Source organism: Heterodontus francisci, chromosome 6, assembly GCF_036365525.1.
Source record: "Heterodontus francisci isolate sHetFra1 chromosome 6, sHetFra1.hap1, whole genome shotgun sequence".
Taxonomy (NCBI): Eukaryota; Metazoa; Chordata; class Chondrichthyes; order Heterodontiformes; family Heterodontidae; genus Heterodontus; species Heterodontus francisci.
In genome coordinates this window covers 71841847-71865540 of record NC_090376.1, presented here as the reverse complement: position 1 = coordinate 71865540, position 23694 = coordinate 71841847, and the positions used below count along the sequence as shown (strand labels likewise).

The following is a 23694-nucleotide window of genomic DNA, read 5'->3' as shown; positions in this document are numbered from 1 at the left end:
CGATTGTTCCCATCCCCTGCAGTTTCCATCCCCATCCTACGCATCCTAAATCTTGCCTAATCGCATCATAATTTCCTTTCCCCCAGCTATAATTTTTGCCCTGCGGTATATACCTGTTCCTGCCCATTGCTAAGGTAAACCTAACCGAATTGTGATCACTATCACCAAAGTGCTCACCTACATCTAAATCTAACACCTGGCCGGGTTCATTTCCCAGTACCAAATCCAATATGGCATCGCCCCTGGTTGGCCTGTCTACATACTGTGTCAGAAAACCTTCCTGCACACACTGGACAAAAACTGACCCATCTAAAGTACTCGAACTATAGTATTTCCAGTCGATATTTGGAAAGTTAAAGTCCCCCATAACAACTACCCTGTTACTCTCGCCCCTGTCGAGAATCATCTTTGCTATCCTTTCCTCTACATCTCTGGAACTATTCGGAGGTCTATAAAAGACTCCCAACAGGGTAACCTCACCTCTCCCGTTTCTAACCTCGGCCCATACTACCTCAGTAGACGAGTCCTCAAACGTCCTTTCTGTCGCTGTAATACTCTCCTTGATTAACAATGCCACACCTCCCCCTCTTTTACCATCTTCTCTGTTCTTACTGAAACATCTAAATCCCGGAACCTGCAACATCCATTCCTGCCCCTGCTCTACCCATGTCTCCGAAATGACCACTACATTGAGATCCCAGGTACCAACCCATGCTGCAAGCTCACCCACCTTATTCCGGATGCTCCTGGCGATGAGCGCTTTTATAAAATTATCCCTCTTGTATTGAACTGAATTGAAGATTTATTTCCAAAGAGGATGGGGTCATGTTGGGGTTTATGTGGGTGTGAAGTTGGATGTGTGACAATCAGGGGAAAGGATGGCATGAGTGAGGAGAAAATATACAATGTGGAAGATGGAGGAAGAAACAGTGGGGCTAGAAAGAGAGAGATTGGTGGTGGGTGATGAGAGGTTGGGAGCAGTTGGTAGTGGATATCAAAGTGTGGTAGAAGTAAAAGGATATGCTGACTGCTCTAACACTTCTGTAGCCAGCTGATTTGAACAATTATTTAAAGCTGCTTGTACAGCTTTAGTCTAATATTGAGGACTTGTTCCTCTATTAAAGCTCGTTGTTTTCATTTCAATAATTATTAACAAGCTTTTGTATGTTAATGAATTTAGGCTTCAATTAGTTTTTCATGTCAAATCAAAATGACCTGAAATGTTGAGAGATTATTGCCTAAAAGTTACATGAATAATGGTGGGCAAAAACATCATATTTGTGTATTATAAAAACAAGAAATGCTGGAACCACTCAGCAGGTCTGGCAGCATCTGTGAAAAGAGAAGCAGAGTTAACGTTTCGGGTCAGTGACCCTTCTTCGGAACCGTTCCGAAGAAGGGTCACTGACCCGAAACGTTAACTCTGCTTTTCTTTTCACAGATGCTGCCAGACCTGCTGAGTGGTTCCAGCATTTCTTGTTTTTATTTCCGATTTCCAGCATCCGCAGTATTTTGCTTTTATATTTGTGTATTAGTTCTGTCTAGTTTTAACGCCGGCATTAGCCTCATTATTTAATGTCAAGTAGATCAATACTGTTCGTTTATTTACATTATAATAATTTTAAAACATTTTTAAATGGCTATACTTTGATCTGATACTGATTATTTGATACTGATGTGGTGCGTTTTCTCTTTCTAATCCAGAACCAAGCATAAAATGCATCAACTTGATTGTTGGCTTCTACTGAACTATTGTTTGAAATATTCTGCGGCATACCAAGACCATGTTGTATACAGATATGTTGCCAAACTATTATGGGACTCCCTTTTTACCAGACAGCATTGGTTTTTGGGCTGTTCTGAGCTTTTGAATTTCTAAAGCATTTCAGTGGAAACCAAGCCGAAGTGATGAAGTCAGTCCTATTATTCCATTGCTCTATTTTTCTTCAGTATTTCACTGCAATTATTATTATTGATATAATTTACTTATGTCTCCATAATTTCCTGTGACATGTTTTTTGCTAGGAGTTACACATAATCTAATGTCATTTTTGATGTATAAAGTTTAATCTTTGTAAAACAATTAGTGCTTTGTGATAATCAAAGTTTCTCCAAACAGTTTTGGATCGCTTAGTGGTTGCCTTCTGAGTAACAAAACTAGCTTCTGTTAAAAAAAAGTAGAAAGTATAGTGATATGATTTATCATGTGTATTTCATCGCCAACATGAAAAAGTTTGTGTCATTTGTAAAATGGAAAAATTGTTAGTATTTATATCTATTAAGGTGCATTTATACTCCAGCTTTGGCATCAGTGTGGAGCAGTTCTGTTTTATCCATATACAATCATGTAAATGCAGGCTGACCTGACACCAGAGCAAAGTGGGGAGTGTGACTCCTTGAAGGAGGGATTCTCACACTGCTTCTCTTCAGAATCAGTTCGGGATTTAACACTACAAAGGTGCAAAGTTAATAGCACTAATAACACTGAGCTCATTGTGTAAATGTACCTTTGAGATACAAAATCCTATGAGACTCAATAAATTAGTCTTTTGGATCATAGCCATCTTTCAAATCTTGGTAGCTTCACGAGTTATAAAGCACTTTTCCTACAATAACCACTTGAGCATGAGAGCAAATTTTCTGTGATTGGTATATGTAATAAGACTGTAATTACATGCTTTTTAAATGAATTTATGATGCTATTCATACTCCTTTTTTTTTCATTTTCTGCATATTGATCTCCAATGCTTGACTCATTCACTTCTTGCAATTTCCCGCAGATGGTTTGCCTGACCTTTCTTTCTCTCCAGTGGATAATGTCAGCAGTCTCCTCCCACATCCAGGACAAATCCATTCGCTGCAAGGCCAGCTGTTGATCCTAAAGGATCCAAACGTGTGGGAACTTGTCAGTTTTTTCCAACAGTGTGGAAAAAGTAATGTTTTCACAAAGTACCCATTTCACTTTTTCAATGTTGCACTTGATTCTGCAGCTATGACAATGATAAAAGTCATTCCTCAAGCTGATGTTGGTATTAATTGTCAAAGTCAAGGAAGTCAAATTCATGAAATAGAGTCAGAAAGTTCTGGAAGTACACATCACAGCATCTGTAATGAGAAAAATGCTAACAGTAATCAGAAAAGTGCTAACTGTAATGAGAAAAGTATTATATCAATAATAATAATTGCAGTGAAAAATTGAGGAAAAATATTTCAGGTATGCGGTCTTCATCAGAGCAGTTTTTTCCTTTAACTTTAAGGCTGAATTCATGTTTTGCACCAGATGGGAAACTCAGCAGAGTCCGCATCAAGTCATTGGATAATTTTCCAGCATGTGCCCATCACTCCTTAACCCTGACGATAACAAAAATCATCCAGAGACTCAGATTAACAATAGCATTTCCTCTTAAATGCCCACATCCCCTTTTTTCATTCTTGGATGACTGAAAGCAATCTATTTGAGGCTAGGAACATTATTTTGTCAAAGCTATTAACATTTTGTAAAATTAATTTTTCATCAATATTGTACATGAGCTCAAACTTCACAAAGCTATCAAGTGATGGTGGTTTTGGGGATACCAAATAAATACCTGGCCATTTCAATTCAAAATCAACATTTCCTGAATCTTTAGTGGATCTGCCTATTGTCTGGTCTGAGGGTCTGATGAGTTGAAGCTGTGGGGTTTGTTCAGGAGTCTCTTATTATATAAATGATAATAGACTACAAAACTATTTTACTTCAACAACTGGGATACCAGCTCATACTACTGGAAAACTATTCTCAATTACGCAGTTATGTTAGTAAATACTTCCTCTTCTCAATCCGCTCCACATCTTTAAAACTCCAATAATAAATATGTTTTCAATAATTTATTAAAATCTCACTTTTAAATTGGATTCTAAATAATCATGATTTCAAAATAGAAATTACATTTGATTGGGCCGAAAATATTTTAACTTCGCCAATAAGGAACTTTGTTTTGATTGAGAAACCAAAGATGAAAGGCCAAAGGCCCATGTGTCGGTTAACCATCAAGGCTGGAAGCAGTAAAAAAGAAAATGAGGTAAATCAGGAAATATTGAATTTAAAAGTCTGCAGATTGTTGGAGGAAGGAAAGACTGAGGGATGAAAGGTGCTCCACAAATTTGTGATACAGTGGAGGAATGAGTGGATTTAGGAGAACAGGCAATGAATCTTGATTTCAACATAGTGTTGATATAGGAGGAAGGAAGAACACACGGGATTGTGCATTCAGTGTTTTGAAGAAATGAAAAGGAAGTTTAGATGAGTGCTATCCATAGTCAAGTTGATAAAATAGAGAAACACAAGAAAGATTGGAAGATAAGAGCAAAATACTGCAGATGCTGGAACTCTGAAATGAGAACAGAAAGTGCCAGAAATACCCAGCGGGTCTGCGTAGAGAGAAACAGAGTCAACGTTTCAGGTCTGTGACCCTTCATCAGAACATATTAAAGATTGGAAGATGTAAGGGATAGAGTGATACTCTTATCAGATTGCATAGAATTGCACAGAAGGTACAACATGGCTGTTCAGCCCCACCAGTCTGTGTTGGTGTTTATCCTCCATTTAAGCAGTAGTCCTAATCTCATGTGGCTCCCCTGTTCCCATATATATATGTATTTGTTAAAAGTGCGTGAGAATTGTTCAAAGAATATTGATTACATTTTTGCTTGATGCAGTTTAATGGTTCCTTTTAATTCTGACATAATCTGAAAGGGTACAACGCAGGCAGCTTTGGATTTGATACTTGCCTCTATTCATCCAGGGAGATATTTTGCTCCTTTTCAAAAAAAGAATGAATAGCCCTACTTTTGTGGATTTTGTGAGTTTCTAATAAAATTAAATGACAATAACATTTCTGTAGCTGAATTAGTGAAATGCAAATTGAATAGTCGGAACAACAGAAAACAGGCCAATCTTAACACAATTGCAATAAAACTTCTTTGGCATACCTTGTGTAGTTCAATAACTTGTCAATAGGTGTGACAACAACAGGGATATATCGTCTGATCTGGCATACCTGTGCTGGCCTTAAGCCGAGTCCCTCTGAAGGCCCTTTTATGACGATTGTATGGAACAGGGCAGAAATTCTGCCACAAAGCCATGTCGAAAAGTTAGCCACCAGGTCAGGACTCAGCATATCCATGTCCCAGTCTAATATCCAGCCACTCTGCATTACTCCTGCTAAAAGTGAGTACTGGAGAGTGGCTGTGGATTTCCAGGGCCCATTCGTCCAGAAATGTGTATGAAAATGTAGAATGATTGTTATGCCAATAAATTGACAATGATGATGAATAACATTTTTTTTAAAAACCAAAGCAATTCACTTTTCTTTTATATTATCTGCTCTATGAAATATAAGTTTAATTCAAAAAATTATTTCTAAATATAATAAATATTCAAGTGGTCATGTGCATAATAATTTAGAATATTTCATACCTACATTTTCTTTTCTGCCACAAACGTCCTAATGTTACTCATCCCATTGTTGTTTATCTTCAGGTGCAATGTCACTCTTACGTAATATTACTTCATCACTGGCATCATTCACAACACATTCTCCAATGGTTGGTGAACAATAGTGACTAGAAGTTAGAAAGCTCACATGAAATTTAGTAATGAAAGTGAATGCTATGAAGAAATGACTGTCAAATGCAAAACAATAACTGAATCCAAGAATTCTGAAAAGTTTTATGATGAACTTAAATGTCTATCAAAGTTGTAATTTTATTGCAATTGCTTCAGCAAGATTATCATAAAATATTACCTGAAGAAAATATGGCAAGAATTTTCTTGGAAGCAGTTAAGTCCCTCTATCAGGTCCATATGTGGGTCTCGAACCTGCACAGGCAGACAATGGGACCATGGTGGCAATCTTCCCAGAGGCAGCTTCTTAATCTTAATTGGCCTCCATCGAACCAGCTGTCCAATTAAGGAAGGTGGATGAACACTCCATGCTGCTGGCCCAATCAGAGGGCCTTCAGCTCAGAAGCCTCACTAACGCCACTGAGAGTGGTGGCTGCTGCTGAGACAGCAAGGATATCAAGAGGGTGTCTCCATCTTGAGGCGCCCTCGCAGGGGAGGAAGGCACTTCTTTTTCTGTTGGGGCCAGCAGCGGAGTCAGGGTCGGCCATTGCCGGTGGAATACCCTCCTTGGGCTTTGGAGCCTCTGGCTCCACTGGCACCCCCTCCCCTGGGAGACCACCTCCATGCTGCTGGTGGCCCAGGAAGATGGCCCTCAATTAGGCCTCTAATTGGCTAAATTAGCTGCCTGCTTCCTGTCGGTAGGCAGCTGAGCTGCTGCCTTTCCAGCCACTGGGAAACTTCCCATGTCCTAGCCTGCCATCTGGGGGCAGGTAAAATCTCGCCCTATATTTCTACTGATTTTTTTATGTTTGATGCACTGCCTGTCCAAGATAAAATAATACAGACATGGCAGATTAATCCTGATACCACTCAAATCTTAAAGGCATAATAATACCCCAGGATTCTTCTGTGTCTCTTTTCCAGATTTTTATTTAGATCAGGAAAAAAAATTCATCCACTAGCTAAATGTGTTTAGGTTGTCTGAATGAATGCTTTTAGCTGTCCAGGTCAGAAAGGGTACTGATGTGGTAAATCCTTTAAGAAAATCAATACATGGTTGTTTTAAACATTGATGACTCACTCTTCCTCTGGGAATAAATGCTTTTACTGAATTTCAGATTCAGTGACTAATGTACAGTCTTCAGAAACTCTGAACCTAGATGATCTCAAAAGATATGGCTAATAACCAACTGATCTAATTATATTTAAGGTGGTGGTGCTTCATGCTACATTGTTATACAAGGATATACAAAATGGGTATGTTTTGTGAGATTAGAATGTTATGACTCAAGTGTAAACGCCATATATATGGTTAATTTTATATTTTTGGTGAAGCTAGGTTTATCTTATCCAAAGCTCCACCACTTGCATCCTTTCCCATTTCCTGACCTCACCAATCATCCTGTCCCCCAGTGTATTAAATTCAAAATTCTCATCTTCATTTACAGATCTCCAGAAGCTCGACTCACGCAACCTGTATAAACTCCTGTAGCTCCTTCAGCCTTCTGTTAGCCTCCTGTGCATTTCTCAACTCCACATTTAGTAATAAAGCCTTCAGTTGACTCAGCCCTACTTTCTGGAACCCTCTCTCTGTTCTGTGCTAGGAGATTTTTTCTCAGCCATGAGGAGCACCAGGCTCAGGACAGACATGACACAGATCCGTTTCACAAATGGGCTGGAGCATTGCTCAGGCACTCCAACCTCACAATGAAGCAGCTCCTTCTTTTAATATATTTTGGGGGTTTAATGAACTGTTCCAAAGCTGTGTGCAGGTTCCCAGTGTACTTCCTGCTGGTTAGTCGCTTTCGGAGGGCTTGAAGGCCTCAGGCCTCCTGCCATTGGATTATTGTCCCTATATATAAAAGCAACTCATTGCTTTAAGTTTGCACCATGCACTGTTTCCGTGTAGCACATTCACTATTTTCAAAAACAATTACATAACCACATTTTGATCAGCATTTGGGCAATGCAGATAGAGGGGGGTCAGCTGAAATCTGGTGTGTTACATGCAAGTTGTGAAAGCAGCAACAATGAACAAACGGGCCTCTGATAGCTGAAAACTTGCTTCAAAGCCCAGTTTTTCAGACAGTTGAGGCCTGTAACTCTCGAAGGTTTATATGATTATGTATCAAGTGGAGACCTACTGATGAACAAATGAGACCATATTTTCATTTGGCTGAAGAGGCGGGACCAGAGGTGGGCTGGCTGGCAATTTCCCACTACCAGCCAACGTGCCGGTTTGCTGGCATGTTCCTGCCTTTGGGCCATTTTGAAACAGGCTGGATTGGAGAGTATGACAGCTACCCACCCGTAAATGGCGGGTAGCCAATTAAGCCACCTAAAGGGCCTGTGAAGGCCACTCTGCCGACGCTGACTGGATGAGGCTGAAACACGGCCAAGGGATGGAGGTGGCCTCACAGCAGCAGACTGGCAGCCAGCATCCATCCTGAAAGGAAATCCCACCCCCACCCTCCCCCACAACTCCAGCATCCGCCATAACCATAGGGCCACAGCTGTGGCTGCTGGCCGTCCAGTTGAGGGGTTGCCCCTCCAAGATGATGGCCTGGCAGTTGTGGCCTCTTCGTATTTATAAATTTGTAAAAGGGGCACCTCCATAGAGAGATACAGCACTGAAACAGGACCTTCGGCCCACCAAGTCTGTGCCGACCATCAACCACCCATTTATACTAATCCTACATTAATCCCACAGCCCCACCTTCCCTCAATTCTCCTACCACCTACCTACACTAGGGGCAATTTATCATGGCCAATTTACCCATCAACTTGCAAGTCTTTGGCTGAGGGTGGAAAGCGGAGCACCCGGTGGAAACCCACACAGTCACAGGGAGAACTTGCAAACTCCGCACAGGCAGTACCCAGAACTGAACCCGGGTCGCTGGAGCTGTGAGGCTGTGGTGCTAACCACTGTGCTGCCCCCATCTTGGCATGCCCCCTTTTTCTCCTACTTACATCGGCAGCTCCCACCTCCGATGGTAGGGTTGCTAATCTTTCAGTGCTGGTGGGCCTCCTATTGGCTCTCCAGCCTCAGGAGCCTACCTGTCCGCCGTCCTTAATTGGATGGGGCTCCCGCAGGCAGCCATTTAATTGGCAGCCTCCTCTAAAATCGTTTCCAGGGTCCTGTTACTGGCATCTCCATGTGTCTGACCCAGAATTCATCCCGGCATCAGGATTGGGACCCTAGAATGAAAATTCAGCCTATTATTTAAACTGTAGGAGTTAACTAATCCATGGCACGATAAGGATAAAGATTAGAAAGCACTATTAAAGTGTAAAAAAAATCTGAAGGAGGCATGGCCAAAATTAAAATTATAATTTATTCTATTATCAAACCCAGATTATACTGTTATCACAAATTATAGCTGAAGATGAAATAAATTTGAACATTATTGTCTTATACTGTTTCTTTCAGTTCTGACTTATACAATTAGATCTGTCACTAGCATTTTATTGTGTTTTATTATACTGATGTGTTGAAACATAAGAGTGCTTTTTGACGTGGACTTATCTTATTATTTGTTTCTAATTTTAGTATTTTTATATTTGCGTTATGAAAAAACCCATTCATAAAAGGATTCATTTCTGTTCTATACAGATGTTGCCAGGAATGCTGCAGTTGGATCTCAGGCTCCTCGTTCATCCATTGCTGACTTTGGTGGTTCTGTGCAAGCTCTCGTTGGAGATCATGGCACCCAGAGTTCTTCACATGCCAGTCAACCATCAGTGTTTACATTTGAAAATCCAATCCCGGTTCAGCCTATTCTTTCATCCAGTGCACCACAGGACTACCTCTTCCTGCACCAATGTATGAGCAAGAAGACAGAAAATGCTAGGTATGAATCTCCAGCTTTGATTTTCAATACAGCAGGCCAACATGACAACATTGATATCTGGCTCACAGTATGTGTAGTCGTCAGAATATGTAACAGAGTTGGGTCATGTTGTGCATTGCATTAAATCAGAATCAAAGGTAACTGGACTGAACTCATCAACATTAACTTGCAGCAGATGCCAGAGATGATTATTCAATGGGAAGATTTGCTCCCCAATCATTCTTCATTATTTTTTCTATTGACTGAGTGAAATGAGTTTGACCGGTATCAACCTAGTTCACAGTGTGTTTGTGTTTGTGAAAAGCAATTCTTGGATTTATTGGTTAAACATTCTTCTCCCACCTGCATGGTTATGGCTTGAGGCTTGATGGAAGTTCACACTGTAATTTGTGTAGGGTCCAAACTGATTTCTCCAATTCACTGTTCCAAAACTAATGTGCATAGAATACAACAGTGGTAGTTAAATGTTACACAGATAAAAATTCTGAGACCTGCTGTTTGAAGGCGAAATTCAACTTTAAATATCTGTTTTCTGTATTCGTTCATGGGATGTGGGCGTCGCTGGGCTAGGCCAGCATTTATTGCCCATCCCTAATTGCCCGTGAGAAGGCGGTGGTGGGCTGCCTTCTTGAACCACTGCAGTCCATGTGGGGTAAGTACACCCACAATGCTGTTAGGAAGGGAGTTCCAGGATTTTGACCCAATGACAGTGAAGGAATGGCGATATAGTTACAAGTTAGGATGGTGTGCGGATGGATGGGAACTTGCAGGTGGTAGTGTTCCCATGCATCTGCTGCCCTTGTCCTTCTAAGTGGTAGAGGTCGTGGGTTTGGAAGATGCTGTCTAAGGAGCCTTGGTGCGTTTCTGCAGTGCATCTTGTAGTACACACTGCTGCCACTGTGCATCGGTGGTGGAGGGAGTGAATGTTTGTGGATAGCATGCCAATCAAGCAGGCTGTTTTGTCCTGGATGGTGTCGAGCTTCTTGAGTGTTGTTGGAGCTGCACCCTTCCAGGCAACTGGAGAGTATTCCATCACACTCCTGACTTGTGCCTTGTAGATGGTGGACAGGCTTTGGGGAGTCAGGAGGTGAGTTACTTGCCTCAGGATTCCTAGCCTCTGACCTGCTCTTGTAGCCACGGTATCTATATGGCTACTCCAGTTCCGTTTCTGGTCAATGGTAACCCCCAGGATGTTGATAGTGGGGGATTCAGCGATCATAATGCCATTGAATGTCAAGGTTAGATTCTCTGTTGTTTGAGATGGTCATTGCCTGGCACTTGTGTGGCACGAATGTTACCTGCCACTTATCAGCCCAAGCCTGGATATTGTCCAGGTCTTGTTGCATTTCTACACGGACTGCTTCAGTATCTAAGGAGTCGTGAATGGTGCTGAACATAGTACAATCATCAGCGAACATCCCCACCTCTGACCTTATGATTGAAGGAAGGTCATTGATGAAGCAGCTGAAGATGGTTGAGCCTAGGAGACTACCCTGAGGAACTCCTGCAGTAATGTCCTGGAGCTGAGATGATTGACCTCCAAAAAGCATGCCATCTTCCTTTGCGCTAGGTACGACTCCAACTAGTGGAGAGTTTACCCCCTTATTCCCATTGACTCCAGTTTTGCTAAGGCTCCTTGATGCCATACTTGATCAAATGTTGCCTTGATGTCAAGGGAAGTCACTCTCGCCTCATCTGTGGAGTTCAGCCCTTTTGTCCATGTTTGAACCAAGGCTGTATTGATGTCAGGAGTTGAGTGGCCCTGGCAGAACACAAACTGACCGTCACTGAGCAGGTTATTGCTAAGCAAGTGCCACTTGATAGCACTCTCAACGACACTTTCCATTACTTTACTGATAATCGATAGTAGATTGATGGGGCAGTAATTGGCCAGGTTAGATTTGTCCTGCTTTTTGTGTACAGGACATACCTGGGCAATTTTCCACATTGTCGGGTAGATGCCAGTGTTGTAGCTGTACTGGAACAGCTTGGCTAGGGGTGCGGCATGTTCTGGAGCGCTTCAGTACTATTGCCGAAATGTTGTCAGGTCCCATAGCCTTTGCAGTATCCGGTTCCTTTAGTCGTTTCTTGATGTCATGCAGAGTAAATTGAATTGGCTGAAGTCTGGCAACTGAGATGCTGGAGACCTCAGGAGGAGGCCAAGATGGATCATCAATGTGGCACTTCTGGCTGAAGATTGTTGCAAATGCTTCAGCCTTATCTTTCACACTGATGTGCTGGGCTCCCCCATCATTGAGGATGGGGATATTTGTGGAGCCACCTCCTCCAGTTAGTTGTTTAATTGTCCACCACCATTCACGACTGGCTATGGCAGGACTGCAGAGCTTAGATCTGATCCGTTGATTGTGGGATCACTTAGCTCTGTCTATCACATGCAGCTTACGCTATTTGGCATGCAAGTAGTCCTGTGTTGTATCTTCACCAGGTTGACACCTCATTTTGATGTATGCCTGGTGCTGCTCCTGGCATGCCATCTCGCACTCTTCCTTGAACCAGGGTTGATCCCCTGGCTTGATGGTAATGGTAGAGTGGGGTATATGCCGGGCCATGAGGTTACAGATTGTGGTTGAACACAATTCTGCTGCTGCTGATGGCCCACAGCACCTCGTGGATTCCCAGTTATGCGCTGCTAGATCTGTTCGAAATCTATCCCTTGTAGCACGGTGGTAGTGCCACACAACACAATGGAGAGTATCCTCAATGTGAAGACAGGAGTTTGTCTCCACAAGGACTGTATGGTGGTCACTCATACCAATACTGTCATGGACTAATGCATCTGCGGCAGTTAGATTGGTGAGGACGAGGTCAAGTATGTTTTTCCCTCTTGTTGGTTCGCTCACCCCCTACTGCAGATGCTATGTCTTTTAGGACTCGGCCAGCTCAGTCAATAGTGGTGCTATCGGGCTACCCTTGGTGATGGACATTGAAGTCCCCCATCCAGAGTACATTCTGCGCCCTTGCACCGCCAGTGCTTCCTCCAAGTGCTGTTCAACATGGAGGAATACTGATTCATCAGCTGAGGGGGGTGGGGGGTGGTTGTGGTGTGGTAGGTGGTAATCAGCAGTAGGTTTCCTTGCCCATGTTTGACCTGATGCCATGAGACTTCATGGGGTCCGGAGTCGGTTTTGAGGACTCCCAGGGCAACTCCCTCCCGACTGTACACCACTGTATCGCCATCTCTGGTGGGTCGGTCCTGCCGGTGGGAATGGTGATGGCAGTGTCTGGGACATTGTAAGGTATGATTCGGTGAGTATGACTATGTCAGGATGTTGCTTGATTAGACTGTGGGACAGCTCTCCCAACTTTGGCACAAGCCCCCAGCTGTTAGTAAGGAGGACTTTGGAGGGTCGACAGGGCTGGGTTTGCCACTGTCATTTCTGGGGCCTAGATCGATGCTGGGTTGTCTGTCCGGTTTCATTTCTTATTGACTTTGTAGTGATTTGATACAACTGAGTGGCTTGCTAGGCCATTTCAGAGGACATTTAAGAGTCAACCACATTGCTGTGGGTCTGGTTGAATATGCTCAGGCATTTAGATAGTTCTCTGGTGTCCTCTGATGACAGAAACCCAGTACTGCAAGACCATAATGCATGGTCACACTTGTGAAATGCCTTAGACCTGATCATTCTCACACCGCCAAGGTGAACATATTCATACCAGAAAACAAAATAGAGCACTACATAGCAGTACACTGACATTTGTGTTCTTTAATCTGCATAAGTCTGCTCTGATTGTTAACCTAATTGTTCTCCAAAGAACTGTTTAATAAGTTATATATTTGAAACAGAGCCATAGAGGTTTACAGCACAGAACAAGTTCATAACCAACATCCCCCCCCCTCTCATGTCTATGCGCTTTGCTAGAGAAATCCAAAATTAATCCTACTGTCCATTTTTCTCCTTGTAGCCCTTTATTTTCCACTGATTCAAATATTCATATTTTCCTTGAAGTCTCTGCTTTAAACAATTCCAGTAGCATCACATTCCATGCTCCAATTACCCTTGGCTTAAAGAAAGTTCTCTTAACCCCTCTTCACACTTTCTTAATGACAATTTTATATTGATGATCCCTTGGCACTGAGTCACTCACCAGAGGAAGTAATCTTTCCTTGTCAACTCTCTCAAAAATATTAAAACTGAAGTTTATTAAATCAATTCTTAATTGAGCTATCCGATTCATCCTACTGTCCTGCTCCTTCCCATAGTCCTGAAAATTTCTCCTTTACAAGTGTAAATCCAGCTCCCTTTTGAAAGTTACTTTTGAATCTCCTTCCACCACCTATTCAGGCAATTCATTCCAGATTGTAACAACTTGCTGCATTAAATAATGTCTCCTCATTTCCCCAAGACTTTTTTTGCTAATTATCTTAAACCTTTGTTCTCTGATTACTGACCCTCATGAAACAGTTCTGCTACTTTCTCCAGAAACATTTCCTTTTCTACAATTATCTCTTAACATTCCATATGCTAATTTTTTCATATACTTTCTTGGGATGTGAGTGTCACTGGCAAAGCCAACATTTATTACCCACCCCTAATTGCCCTTGAGCCACCTTTAGCTGAGTGGCTTGCTAGGCCATTTCAGGGGGCACTTAACAATCAACCACATTGACGTGGGTCTGGAGACACATGGGTAAGGACATCAGATTTCCTCCCCTAAAGGACATTAGTGAACCAGATGGGATTCTGTGACTGTCCAGTGGCTTCATAATCATTATTAATGAGACTCGTATTTCATTCCAGATTTATTAATGAATTGAATTTATATTCCTCCAGCTGCCATGGTGGGAACTGAACTCATGTCTCAGGAGCATTAGTGGGCCCCTGGATTACTAGTCCAGTAACATTACCACCATACTACCATCCTGTATGTTTAACACCTGTATTTAATTTCAGCACCATTTGTAAAAAGAAATGTAAACTATTAATTTATTATTTCTATCGTACCTTCACTTACATGGTTAGATTCCCACTACCATATCTGAGCAGTCTTATCCACTCTAATTTTCTTATATCTTCATAAAAGTCCTAAATATTGCATTTCCTATGGTCTGTTGTTTTCTTTGGATGTTAACCTTTATTTGTCTTCCTGTTTTCTCAGTTAATTTTCAAATATTTTTGTCTCTTCAATAGTGTTTCTCACTCATTACCTAAAATCCTCTTTGATTCCCTTTCCCTGCTGCTAATGGCTTGCATTTCTTTTTCTTTTTTAGAGATACAGCACTGAAACAGGCCCTTCGGCCCACCGAGTCTATGCCGACCAACAACCACTCATTTATACTAACCCTACAGTACTCCCATATTCCCTACCTACACTAGGGGCAATTTACAACGGCCAATTTACCTATCACCTGCAAGTCTTTGGCGGTGGGAGGAAACCGGAGCACCCGGCGAAAACCCATGCGGGCACAGGGAGAACTTGCAAACTCCGCACAGGCAGTACCCAGAATTGAACCCGGGTCCCTGGAGCTGTGAGGCTGTGGTGCTAACCACTGCGCCACTGTGCCACCTTAAAGTAATGCTATCAGCACTCACCTTCATTAAGGAGTAAACCAGACAGAAACTTCCAGCATCCACACATGCGCAATTAATCACAGAAATCCAGTTGCAGTCCGACTTATCCTGCTCCTCCACAAGCTCCATTACACTAGTACTTTGCTGAAATACTTGAATGGCATGAATTTGCAGTACTTACCCATAGATACTCACTAAATACGCCAGAAAAGGTAGGGCTTGTCCATTCAAGTATAAGTGATTTTTTAAATGGCGTGATAAGTCTTAATTATTGTCAAACAACTTCACTGACACTGAAAATTAACATTTACAAATGTGGAGTCTCATTCCTTCAGACTTTATTTATTGTTGGATCTTATTTACCTCTTCTTTCTATCTCTTTCAGCTCACACTCTTAATCCCATCTTTCTTTCCCTCTCTCTGCTTTCTGTACATGATTTTACATTCAATTAAATATTCTAACTTCCTGATTTGGACTCAGTAGATGTGAAATTGGGCTTGGTACCACCCATTTGGGCACTGTAGGTGCTCTTCAGGGACTAAAATGGCAGCTGAGCACATACACAAACTTCTGCTATGAGTCGCGCCTGGTGAGGACCTTATCCATGTGCAGCTAACATGTAGAGCAGGTAAATCATGATCAGCGTGCAATGCTGATTTGTCACCAACGGTGTCAATTTTGAGCTCAACGCCCCAGCTAACATCTCTCTTAACCTCGCACAGCTGAACACCTGTTAAGCAGCTATTTAAATAGATCATAAATTACTTACAAGCGATTTCTTTGGCTGTTAGTATGATTCTACCATTGTTTAGTGCTTTTCAAAATTCCTTTAAGTTGCAAAAGTCTACAGGGAGTGGTATGATGTTGAAGGACATTTTTCTGACATCAAGGCTTCTGCACAAACTAGTTGTTCCCAGACATAGGTGCACTAATAGGCATTCCCTTTGGATTACAGCATGACTGTGAAAATGAGCAGAGGGAATGCAAAGCAGGAAAAGCTGCTGGAAGAGGGAGGAGGGAGGGGGAGAATGACCCTCAACAAGAGGCCATATCCTCTGCCTGAACCTCAGCAAGGAACAATGTGTGAGATGTCTATGCTTCAGTAAGGATGTCCTCACTGAGTTCTGTCACCTATTGCATTCACAACTGCATCAGAGCAGGGAAAGGATGCTGCAGTGCCAGGGCTGCAAAGGTAACTTTGGCAATGAACTTTTATGCATCTGGCTTCCTCCAGGTGGGGAGCTGGAGGTATTTACACATCTCACAGTTGCCATCTACTGTTCCATAAGGGAGGCCACTGAGGCTCTCTATTCAATGAAAGCAAACTACATTTCATTCTCTTGCCAGAGATGAGCAGATGGAATGAGTACTCAGCTTTGCTAGGATTACCGGCTGTGCCATGTGTAGGGTGCCATTAACTGCACGCGCATCGTTTTGCAGGCACCGAAAGTCAACTCTGCCATGTACCAGAATCAAAAGGCATTCCACCTACTCAACGTCCAGCTGGTGTGCAACCATAGACAGTGAATCATGCAGGTCATGCTGCCTAGTATCCTGGCAATGGTCATGATTCCTTTGTTTTGTGGCAGTTGGATGTGCTAGCTGCATTTCAGCAACTGTGGTAAACCAAAGGGTGGCTACTGGACAACAAGGGATATCTGGTGACGACATGGCTTCTGATTCTGGTGCACAACCTACACATGTGCAGCCATGCTGCGACACAAAGTGTGATAGCGCAGCCCATTAGGGTGCTAAAACAACGCTTCTGCTTCCTGAACCTCTCTGGAGAAGCCCCACAATACTCGGTGGTGATTCCTGGTGGTCTGCTGCATGCTGCACAATCATCCTGAGGGGACAGTCCTAAGCACCAGCTATATGGCGAGTAGCTAAGGAGGAAGAGGAAGGGAATAGGCAACCTCGATAGCTGCTTTCTGCCCATGCTGACTGTGAAGAACTATCCGAGTGTGATACTGGTGACTGCAACCCCAATTCCCCTTCCACCAGCAGTCCCACAACTTACCTTCCCTCTGTCATTGACCATTTATAATAGAAATCATGCCATATTACATAGAAAAGTCAACTTGTGTATTCCCTTGGTGTCTTCTGTGTGCCTTTGCCTGTCCCAGTGCTCCCTTCAGTGCTACCCCAGTGGCTGCAGCATGGCTGGTGGAAGGTGCTGACTTTCAGTGGAGAAGACTACGGGTGACCTTGGAGGACGACCCTGACCAGCTCTGGGCCTAGAAAGGCCCAGCTTCGGACTGCACCATCTTCGCATGGGCGGCAGCAGTCTAGGCAATAGCAAGGAGTGGCCAGGTGTGAGAGGACGAATGCTGTCATCCAGAGAAAGTACGGCAGGTTCATGCTCGATGGAGCCACTGCCACTCACCCTGAACAGTGCCTCAGCAATTTGTTGGAGGACAAATTGCTGGACTGTTATAACAGTCTGCAAGCCCCTTTGCAGTGTAATCCACAGCCATGATGGCAGCAGTCTGAGCTTGTATGGCTGCAATTTGAGTTTCCATTGGAGCACTCAGACGTTGGGTGGCTGCTGTTTGTGCTGCAATGGAAACTGTGACATCGGCCATCTGACGCTGCAACATGGGTGAGTCCACAAGTGCACAACTGGACTTGGCCACCACTTCCACACTGGAAAGGATGGGCTTCATGCTCTGCGTAAAGCCCTGTGCCAAGTTTTTTTAATTCGTTCTTGGAACGTGGACATCGCTGGCAAGGCCAGCACTTGTTGCCCATCGCTAATTGCTCTTGAGAAATTGGTGGTGAGCCGCCTTCCTGAAACGCTGGCTGGTTTCCCAATGCACCAAGCATTTTGTTGTTCATACCCATCAATGGCCTTCTGTAGGCTGCCTTGGCGAAGTCCTCATCAGAGTACTCAGCACTGGAGTCCATGTGCAATCTCACCATTTGCTGAGCGGACATTTGCGCTATCCCTGCATCAGCTGTGGCCCACTCATGCTCGGTATCTCACCACATGCAGCTCCCACCTCTAATCTATCCTCTAAGATATGTATAGTTTCTCAGCTGGTGACAATGGCCAGGAGTTTACAGGCTTCCTTGCGCAGGCTCAGAGGCAGTGGGGGGGGGGAGGGGGTGGGTGCACAGAGAATCGTGACGGGTGGAGGGGCAGAGAGCCTGTCACCTCCCTGACGCTCAGTGATTTTCCTGTGCTGGATTAGGCCGACGACAGCCTCCCCACCCAGAGGCTAATTGAGGCCCTTAAGTGGCCTATTACGGGTCAATTAAGGGCCTTTTCTTGCCATCGCTGTGATCTTACCAAAGATCCTTGAGAAACAAGGCGTCCTACCAGCGGGCTTGAGTGGGGGGTGGGGGGCGTCCCTCCTGTGTGGGCAATTTGTGGCCCACGGAGAACCCCTACCGGAAACCGCTTTACACCGCGCCCCCCCGGGACTTCTTTCCCCATGGAATGAAAGACCACTGGCCACAGCAACACAAGGCTGAATTTTTCAGACCCTCCCCCCCGACGTTGGGGTTCATGGTGGGGGGGAGCCGGGAGAGGCCCGCCTCAATGCCGGGAAAGTCAGCCCCACTTTGCCATGGCGGTGAGGCCTCATGGTGGCCCCTCCTCACGCTGCTCAGTGACGGGAGCCCAATTTCAATCTGTAAATTAATGTAAATACTTGAATTAATGACCGTCGCGCTCCTGTTGTCTGTCCCAAAGCGATATTGGTGCAAGTGCCGGCACTCCCATGCCTTCAGATCCCCGTCCGGGGATCCGAGGCAGAACAGTGGCGGGCAGGCTGGAGCAGGTAGGTTTTCCAGTGCAGGAGAGCGGGGTCAAACTCATTTGATTGGTGTGGGGGATGGTGGGAAGGGTTATAGTGCACAGTTTATGAACTTTGGTGGGGAGTGAATGTCAGTGGGCATGGCAGGTGTTTGCAGGAGGAGAGGACAAGTATTGCATTGCATGGTTATTGGGGGGTGGGAGAGGAGCAAATTAAATGTTTTGAAACATTTTTTTAACTTCTTTCTATAAATATTTAAATTAAATGGAGGGGCTCGAAGTCCTTTAAAAATGCGTCAGCGCCTGTGCAAAGGCTGCTGATGCCATTGCCAGGGACAGACAGTCCGCCCCCTCCACATCATCGGGTGGGCTGTATGCCCCGGCCATTTAAATGAGTCGCTGCGATCCGCGACGTGTGGTCCACACGGGCGGACCACTACTGTTTACGTCGCAGCACCACCATAAATTTCAGTTCCCCCTGCCTCACCTATCTCTGTTCTGGGGTTCCACTGCTGGGCCTGAGTCCGAGGCCTCTGCAGCACCGGCGGTGGCCACAGCTCCTGATGGCGCTGCCAATACTGCTGAGCTGCCAGCTCAGGGACGGGACGGGAATACCGCCTCCGAAAATGTTGACTCAAAAAGACCAGAAGATCGCTTTGGAGAGGGAAAGGGGGCATGAAAAGGCAGAAGCAGGATTTCCCCCGCCTTTACAGCCCAGCGCTGGGAGCCCCGCCTCCAGCACAAATCCAGCCCTGTGAGGCTATGGGGAGGAGAGGGGGAAATTAAGAGGTGCATGCTTACAAGTTCTGCAACTTGTAAATTAGAAGAGACTGTGGGATGTGGGAGAGGTGGAATGTGAAGAGGAGAATCAGCTATAAGGATACTGTCATCTTCGATGTTTTCAGGCCCACTACTGGCCAGACTCGGCAATGGTTGTCCCAATAATGGCCAATACCGTCTCCTCCATAGGGGTCAGCACATGCAGTCACCAGTCCTCCACAAGTTAGCTTCTGCTGCCTCCAATTATGTGCCACCTTGTCCTGCAAGAGAGAGGGAAGTGTGTCAGTGAGTGTTGTGCAATCTATTTAGCTGATTTGGCCGTCATGGTTGAACAGCTGACAGTGTGTGCTAACTGTGAGATGTAGGTGTGAGGCTGCAGCAGCGGTAAGTGCTTGAGGGTGAAGTAAGGCATATAAAATTTGGTATGAGGCCTGATAGAGATTGTTGGTAGGTGAGTAATGGGGTATGGTATCTGGAGAAGTATCTGAGGTTAGTGGTGCAGTTTGTAAATTATGACATTTGAAGATACATTCACTAACCTTGACCACTCATGTGAGGTCATTGAACTTCTTGTGGCACTGCATCAGGTGCTCGGGGCTGACAGTGTATGTCTGGATGGCCTCCTGTCCCCCTGCATTTACAGGACATCTCTCCTCATTTCCATCTCCTCTGCCAAGACTTACAGTGCAGGATCCGAAAACATTGGAGCCCTTTGATCTGCCATTTCTCACTGTTTTCCAGATCAGATTCATTTCTAACATGACTCCAGCCACAATGCATGCCCAGTTGAAGAAGTGCAGGCTAGCTTTAAGTGGTGCTAGGGAGTTATGATTTTGTGAATCCTGCTTTTTTTATTCATTCATGGGATGTGAGCGTCACTGGCAAGGTCAGCATTTATTGCCCATTGCTCATTGCCTTGAGAAGGTGACGGTGAGCTACCTTCTTAAACCACTGTAGTCCATGTTGGGTAAGTACATCCACAGTGCTGTTAGGAAGGGAGTTCCAGGATTGTGACCCAGCAACGGTGAAGGAATGCCGATATACTTCCAAGTCAGAATGGTGTGTGGCTTGGAGGGGAACTTGCATCTGCTGCCCTTGTCCTTCTAGGTGATGGAGGTCACACGATAGGAAGGAGCTGTCAAGGAAGCCGAGACGAGTTGCTGCAGTTCATCTTGTAGATGGTACACACTTCTGCCACTGTGTGACGGTGGTGGAGGAAGTGAATGTTTAAGGTGGTGGATGGGGTTCCGATCAAATGGGCTGCTTTGTCCTGGATGGTGTTGAGCTTCTTGAGTATTGTGGGCATTGCACTCATTCAGGCAAGTGGAGAGTATTCCATCGCACTCCTGACTTGTGCCTTTTAGATGATGGACAGGCTTTGGGAAGTCAGGAGATGAGTTACTCGCCTCAGGATTCCTATCCTCTCCCCTGCTTTTGTAGCCGCAGTATTTATATGGCTGGTCCAGTTCAGTTTCTAGTCAATGGTTACCCCGCCCAGGATGTTGATAGTGGTGGATTCAGCGATGGTACTGCTGTTGAATGTTAAATGGCATGTTTAGATCCTCGCTTTTTGAAGATGGATATTGCCTGGCACTTATTTGGTGCAAATGTGACTTGCCACTTATCAGCCCAAGCCTGAATGTTATCCAGGTCTTGCTGCATGTGGGCACAAACTGCTTCAGTATCTGAGAAATTGTGAATGGTACTGAATACTGAACATTCCTACTTCTGACCTTATGTTGGATGGAAGGTCATTAATGAAGCAGCTGAAGATGGTTGGGCCTAGGCCATTGCCCTGAGGAACTCCTGCAGTGATGTCCTGAGGCTGAGATGATTGTTCTCCAATAACTGCAACTATCTTCCTTTGTGCTAGGGAAAACTCCAACCAGTGGAGAGTATTCCCTCTGATTCCCATTGCCTTCAGTTTCACTAGGGCTCCTTGATGCCACACTTGGTCAAATGCTACCTTGATGTCAAGGGCAGTCATTCTAACTTCTCCTCTGGAATTCAGCTCTTTTGACCATGTTTGGGCCAAGGCTGTAATGAGGTCTGGAGCTGAGTGTCCCTTGTAAAACCTGGTAATGACTGGGAATGAGGCCTTTCAACATGCCGGACTGGGCTTCAAGGCTTGATGTTGGGTCAGGTCATCAGGGGTTGGGCTTTGCATCAGTTTTTGACAGGAAATGGGAATGGCAGCTTGTGGGTGGAGGTAGTACTGTGGAGAGGTAAGTAGCATTAGGCAACAGGCCCAATTTTAGTAATTCCAGGGTAGTTGCATGCCTATGCTTGAGTTGGAGACAGGAGGCCTCCATAGTAAGTAGGCATTGGCAACACCTGTATTCAAGATTATGTTTATAGAAGTTAATCAGAAATAGAAAAGTAAGTTTTTAATTGTGATAGCAAAGCGTGATAGAGAGCATAATGAAATAGGGTGACCTTTCCATCTCCCACAATTTCACACTCTTCTTTTGCTCCCTCGCCCCGATCTTTAGCTCTTTCTCTTTCTGTTCCCTAATCTTTCTCTGCCTTCCCCACCCCCACCATCTCTTTCCCCCTTCTGTGTCTCTCTCCACCTTGTGCTGCTCCAGATTTCTCTATTCCTGTCCTGATTCTATTGGTCTCAGTCTCCTGACCAGCCTTTCCATTCCATCTGTTTTCTTCTCCGCACCGCTCCCCCCACCCCATCACTTTCCTTCTCTTACCCTGAGGAGATGGAGGCATGCCCACTCGTAAACCGTCTCCCTCAAAAATTGAACTCTCTGGACCTAATTCTACTGAATCATTCTTTTGCCATGGGCAGCAAACGTAATGGGTCAAATAAAGCAATGTTAATATTAAATGTTCAAAACAACAGCCCACTTCATTGTGTCAGGCCTTGTGTTGCCCACATCCTGAGGACAAAGTAAAACAATATCAGTTCCAATGCAAATTCAGCTTTGTACCTTGTTACATAGTGAGTTTATATTAATACTGTACTACAAGCTTCCACAGTGCGGACTGCGACACCGACCACTCCCTGGTGTGCAGCAAGGTTAGCCCCAAACCAAAGAAGCTGCATCACTCCAAGCAGAAGGGCCGCCCGCGCATCAACACCAGCAGAATTTCTCATCCACAGCTGTTACATAAGTTTCTAAATTCACTTGAAAAAGCCCTCCAAAACACTCCTACAGGGGATACAGGGACCAAGTGGGCCCACATCAGAGACACCATCTATGACTCAGCAATGACCACCTATGGCAATCGTGTGAAGCGGAATGCAGACTGGTTTCAATCTCACATTGAACAGCTGGAACCTGTCATAGCCGCTAAGCATATCGCACTGCTGAACTACAAGAAAGCCCCCAGCGAGTTAACATCCGTAGCACTTAAAGCTACCAGAAGCGCGGCACAAAGAACAGCCAGGCGCTGCGCAAATGACTACTGGCAACACCTATGCAGTCATATTCAGCTGGCCTCTGACACTGGAAACATCAGAGGAATGTATGATGGCATTAAGGGAGCTTTGGGGCCAACCATCAAGAAGATTGCCCCCCTCAAATCTAAATCAGGGGACACAATCACTGACCAACGCAAGCAAATGGACCGCTGGGTGGAACACTACCTAGAACTGTACTCCAGGGAGAATGTTGTCACTGAGACCACCCTCAATGAAGCCCTGTCTCTGCCAGTCATGGATGAGCTGGACGTACAGCCAACAAAATTGAAACTCAGTGATGCCATTGATTCTCTTGCCAGCGGAAAAGCCCCTGGGAAGGACGGCATTACCCCTGAAATCAAGAGTGCCAAGCCTGCTATACTTTCAGCACTGCACGAACTGCTTTGCCTGTGCTGGGACGAGGGTGCAGTACCACAGGACATGCTCGATGTCAATATCATCACCCTCTGTAAGAACAAGGGTGACCGCGGTGACTGCAACAACTACCGTGGAATCTCCCTGCTCAGCATAGTGGGGAAAGTCTTCGCTCGTGTCGCCTTAAACAGGCTCCAGAAGCTGGCTGAGCTTGTCTATCCTGAGGCACAGTGTGGCTTTTGAGCAAAGAGATCCACCATTGACATGCTGTTCTCCCTTCGCCAGCTACAGGAGAAATGCCGTGAACAACAGGTGCCCCTCTACATTACTTTCATTGATCTCACCAAAGCCTTTGACCTCGTCAGCAGACGTG

General features: G+C 44.7%; 1 protein-coding gene across 2 annotated transcripts in view; it reads left to right on the top strand.

Annotated features, from left to right (window-relative positions):
* gab2 (GRB2-associated binding protein 2) overlaps window positions 1-23694 on the top strand; it is a 415117-nt gene that overhangs the window by 348580 nt on the left and 42843 nt on the right. For both annotated transcript variants that reach the window (XM_068033915.1, XM_068033914.1), the window contains exon 3: window positions 9219-9456. In XM_068033915.1, the coding sequence (XP_067890016.1) occupies window positions 9219-9456 (238 nt within the window). The remainder of the gene's footprint in view (window positions 1-9218; window positions 9457-23694) is intronic.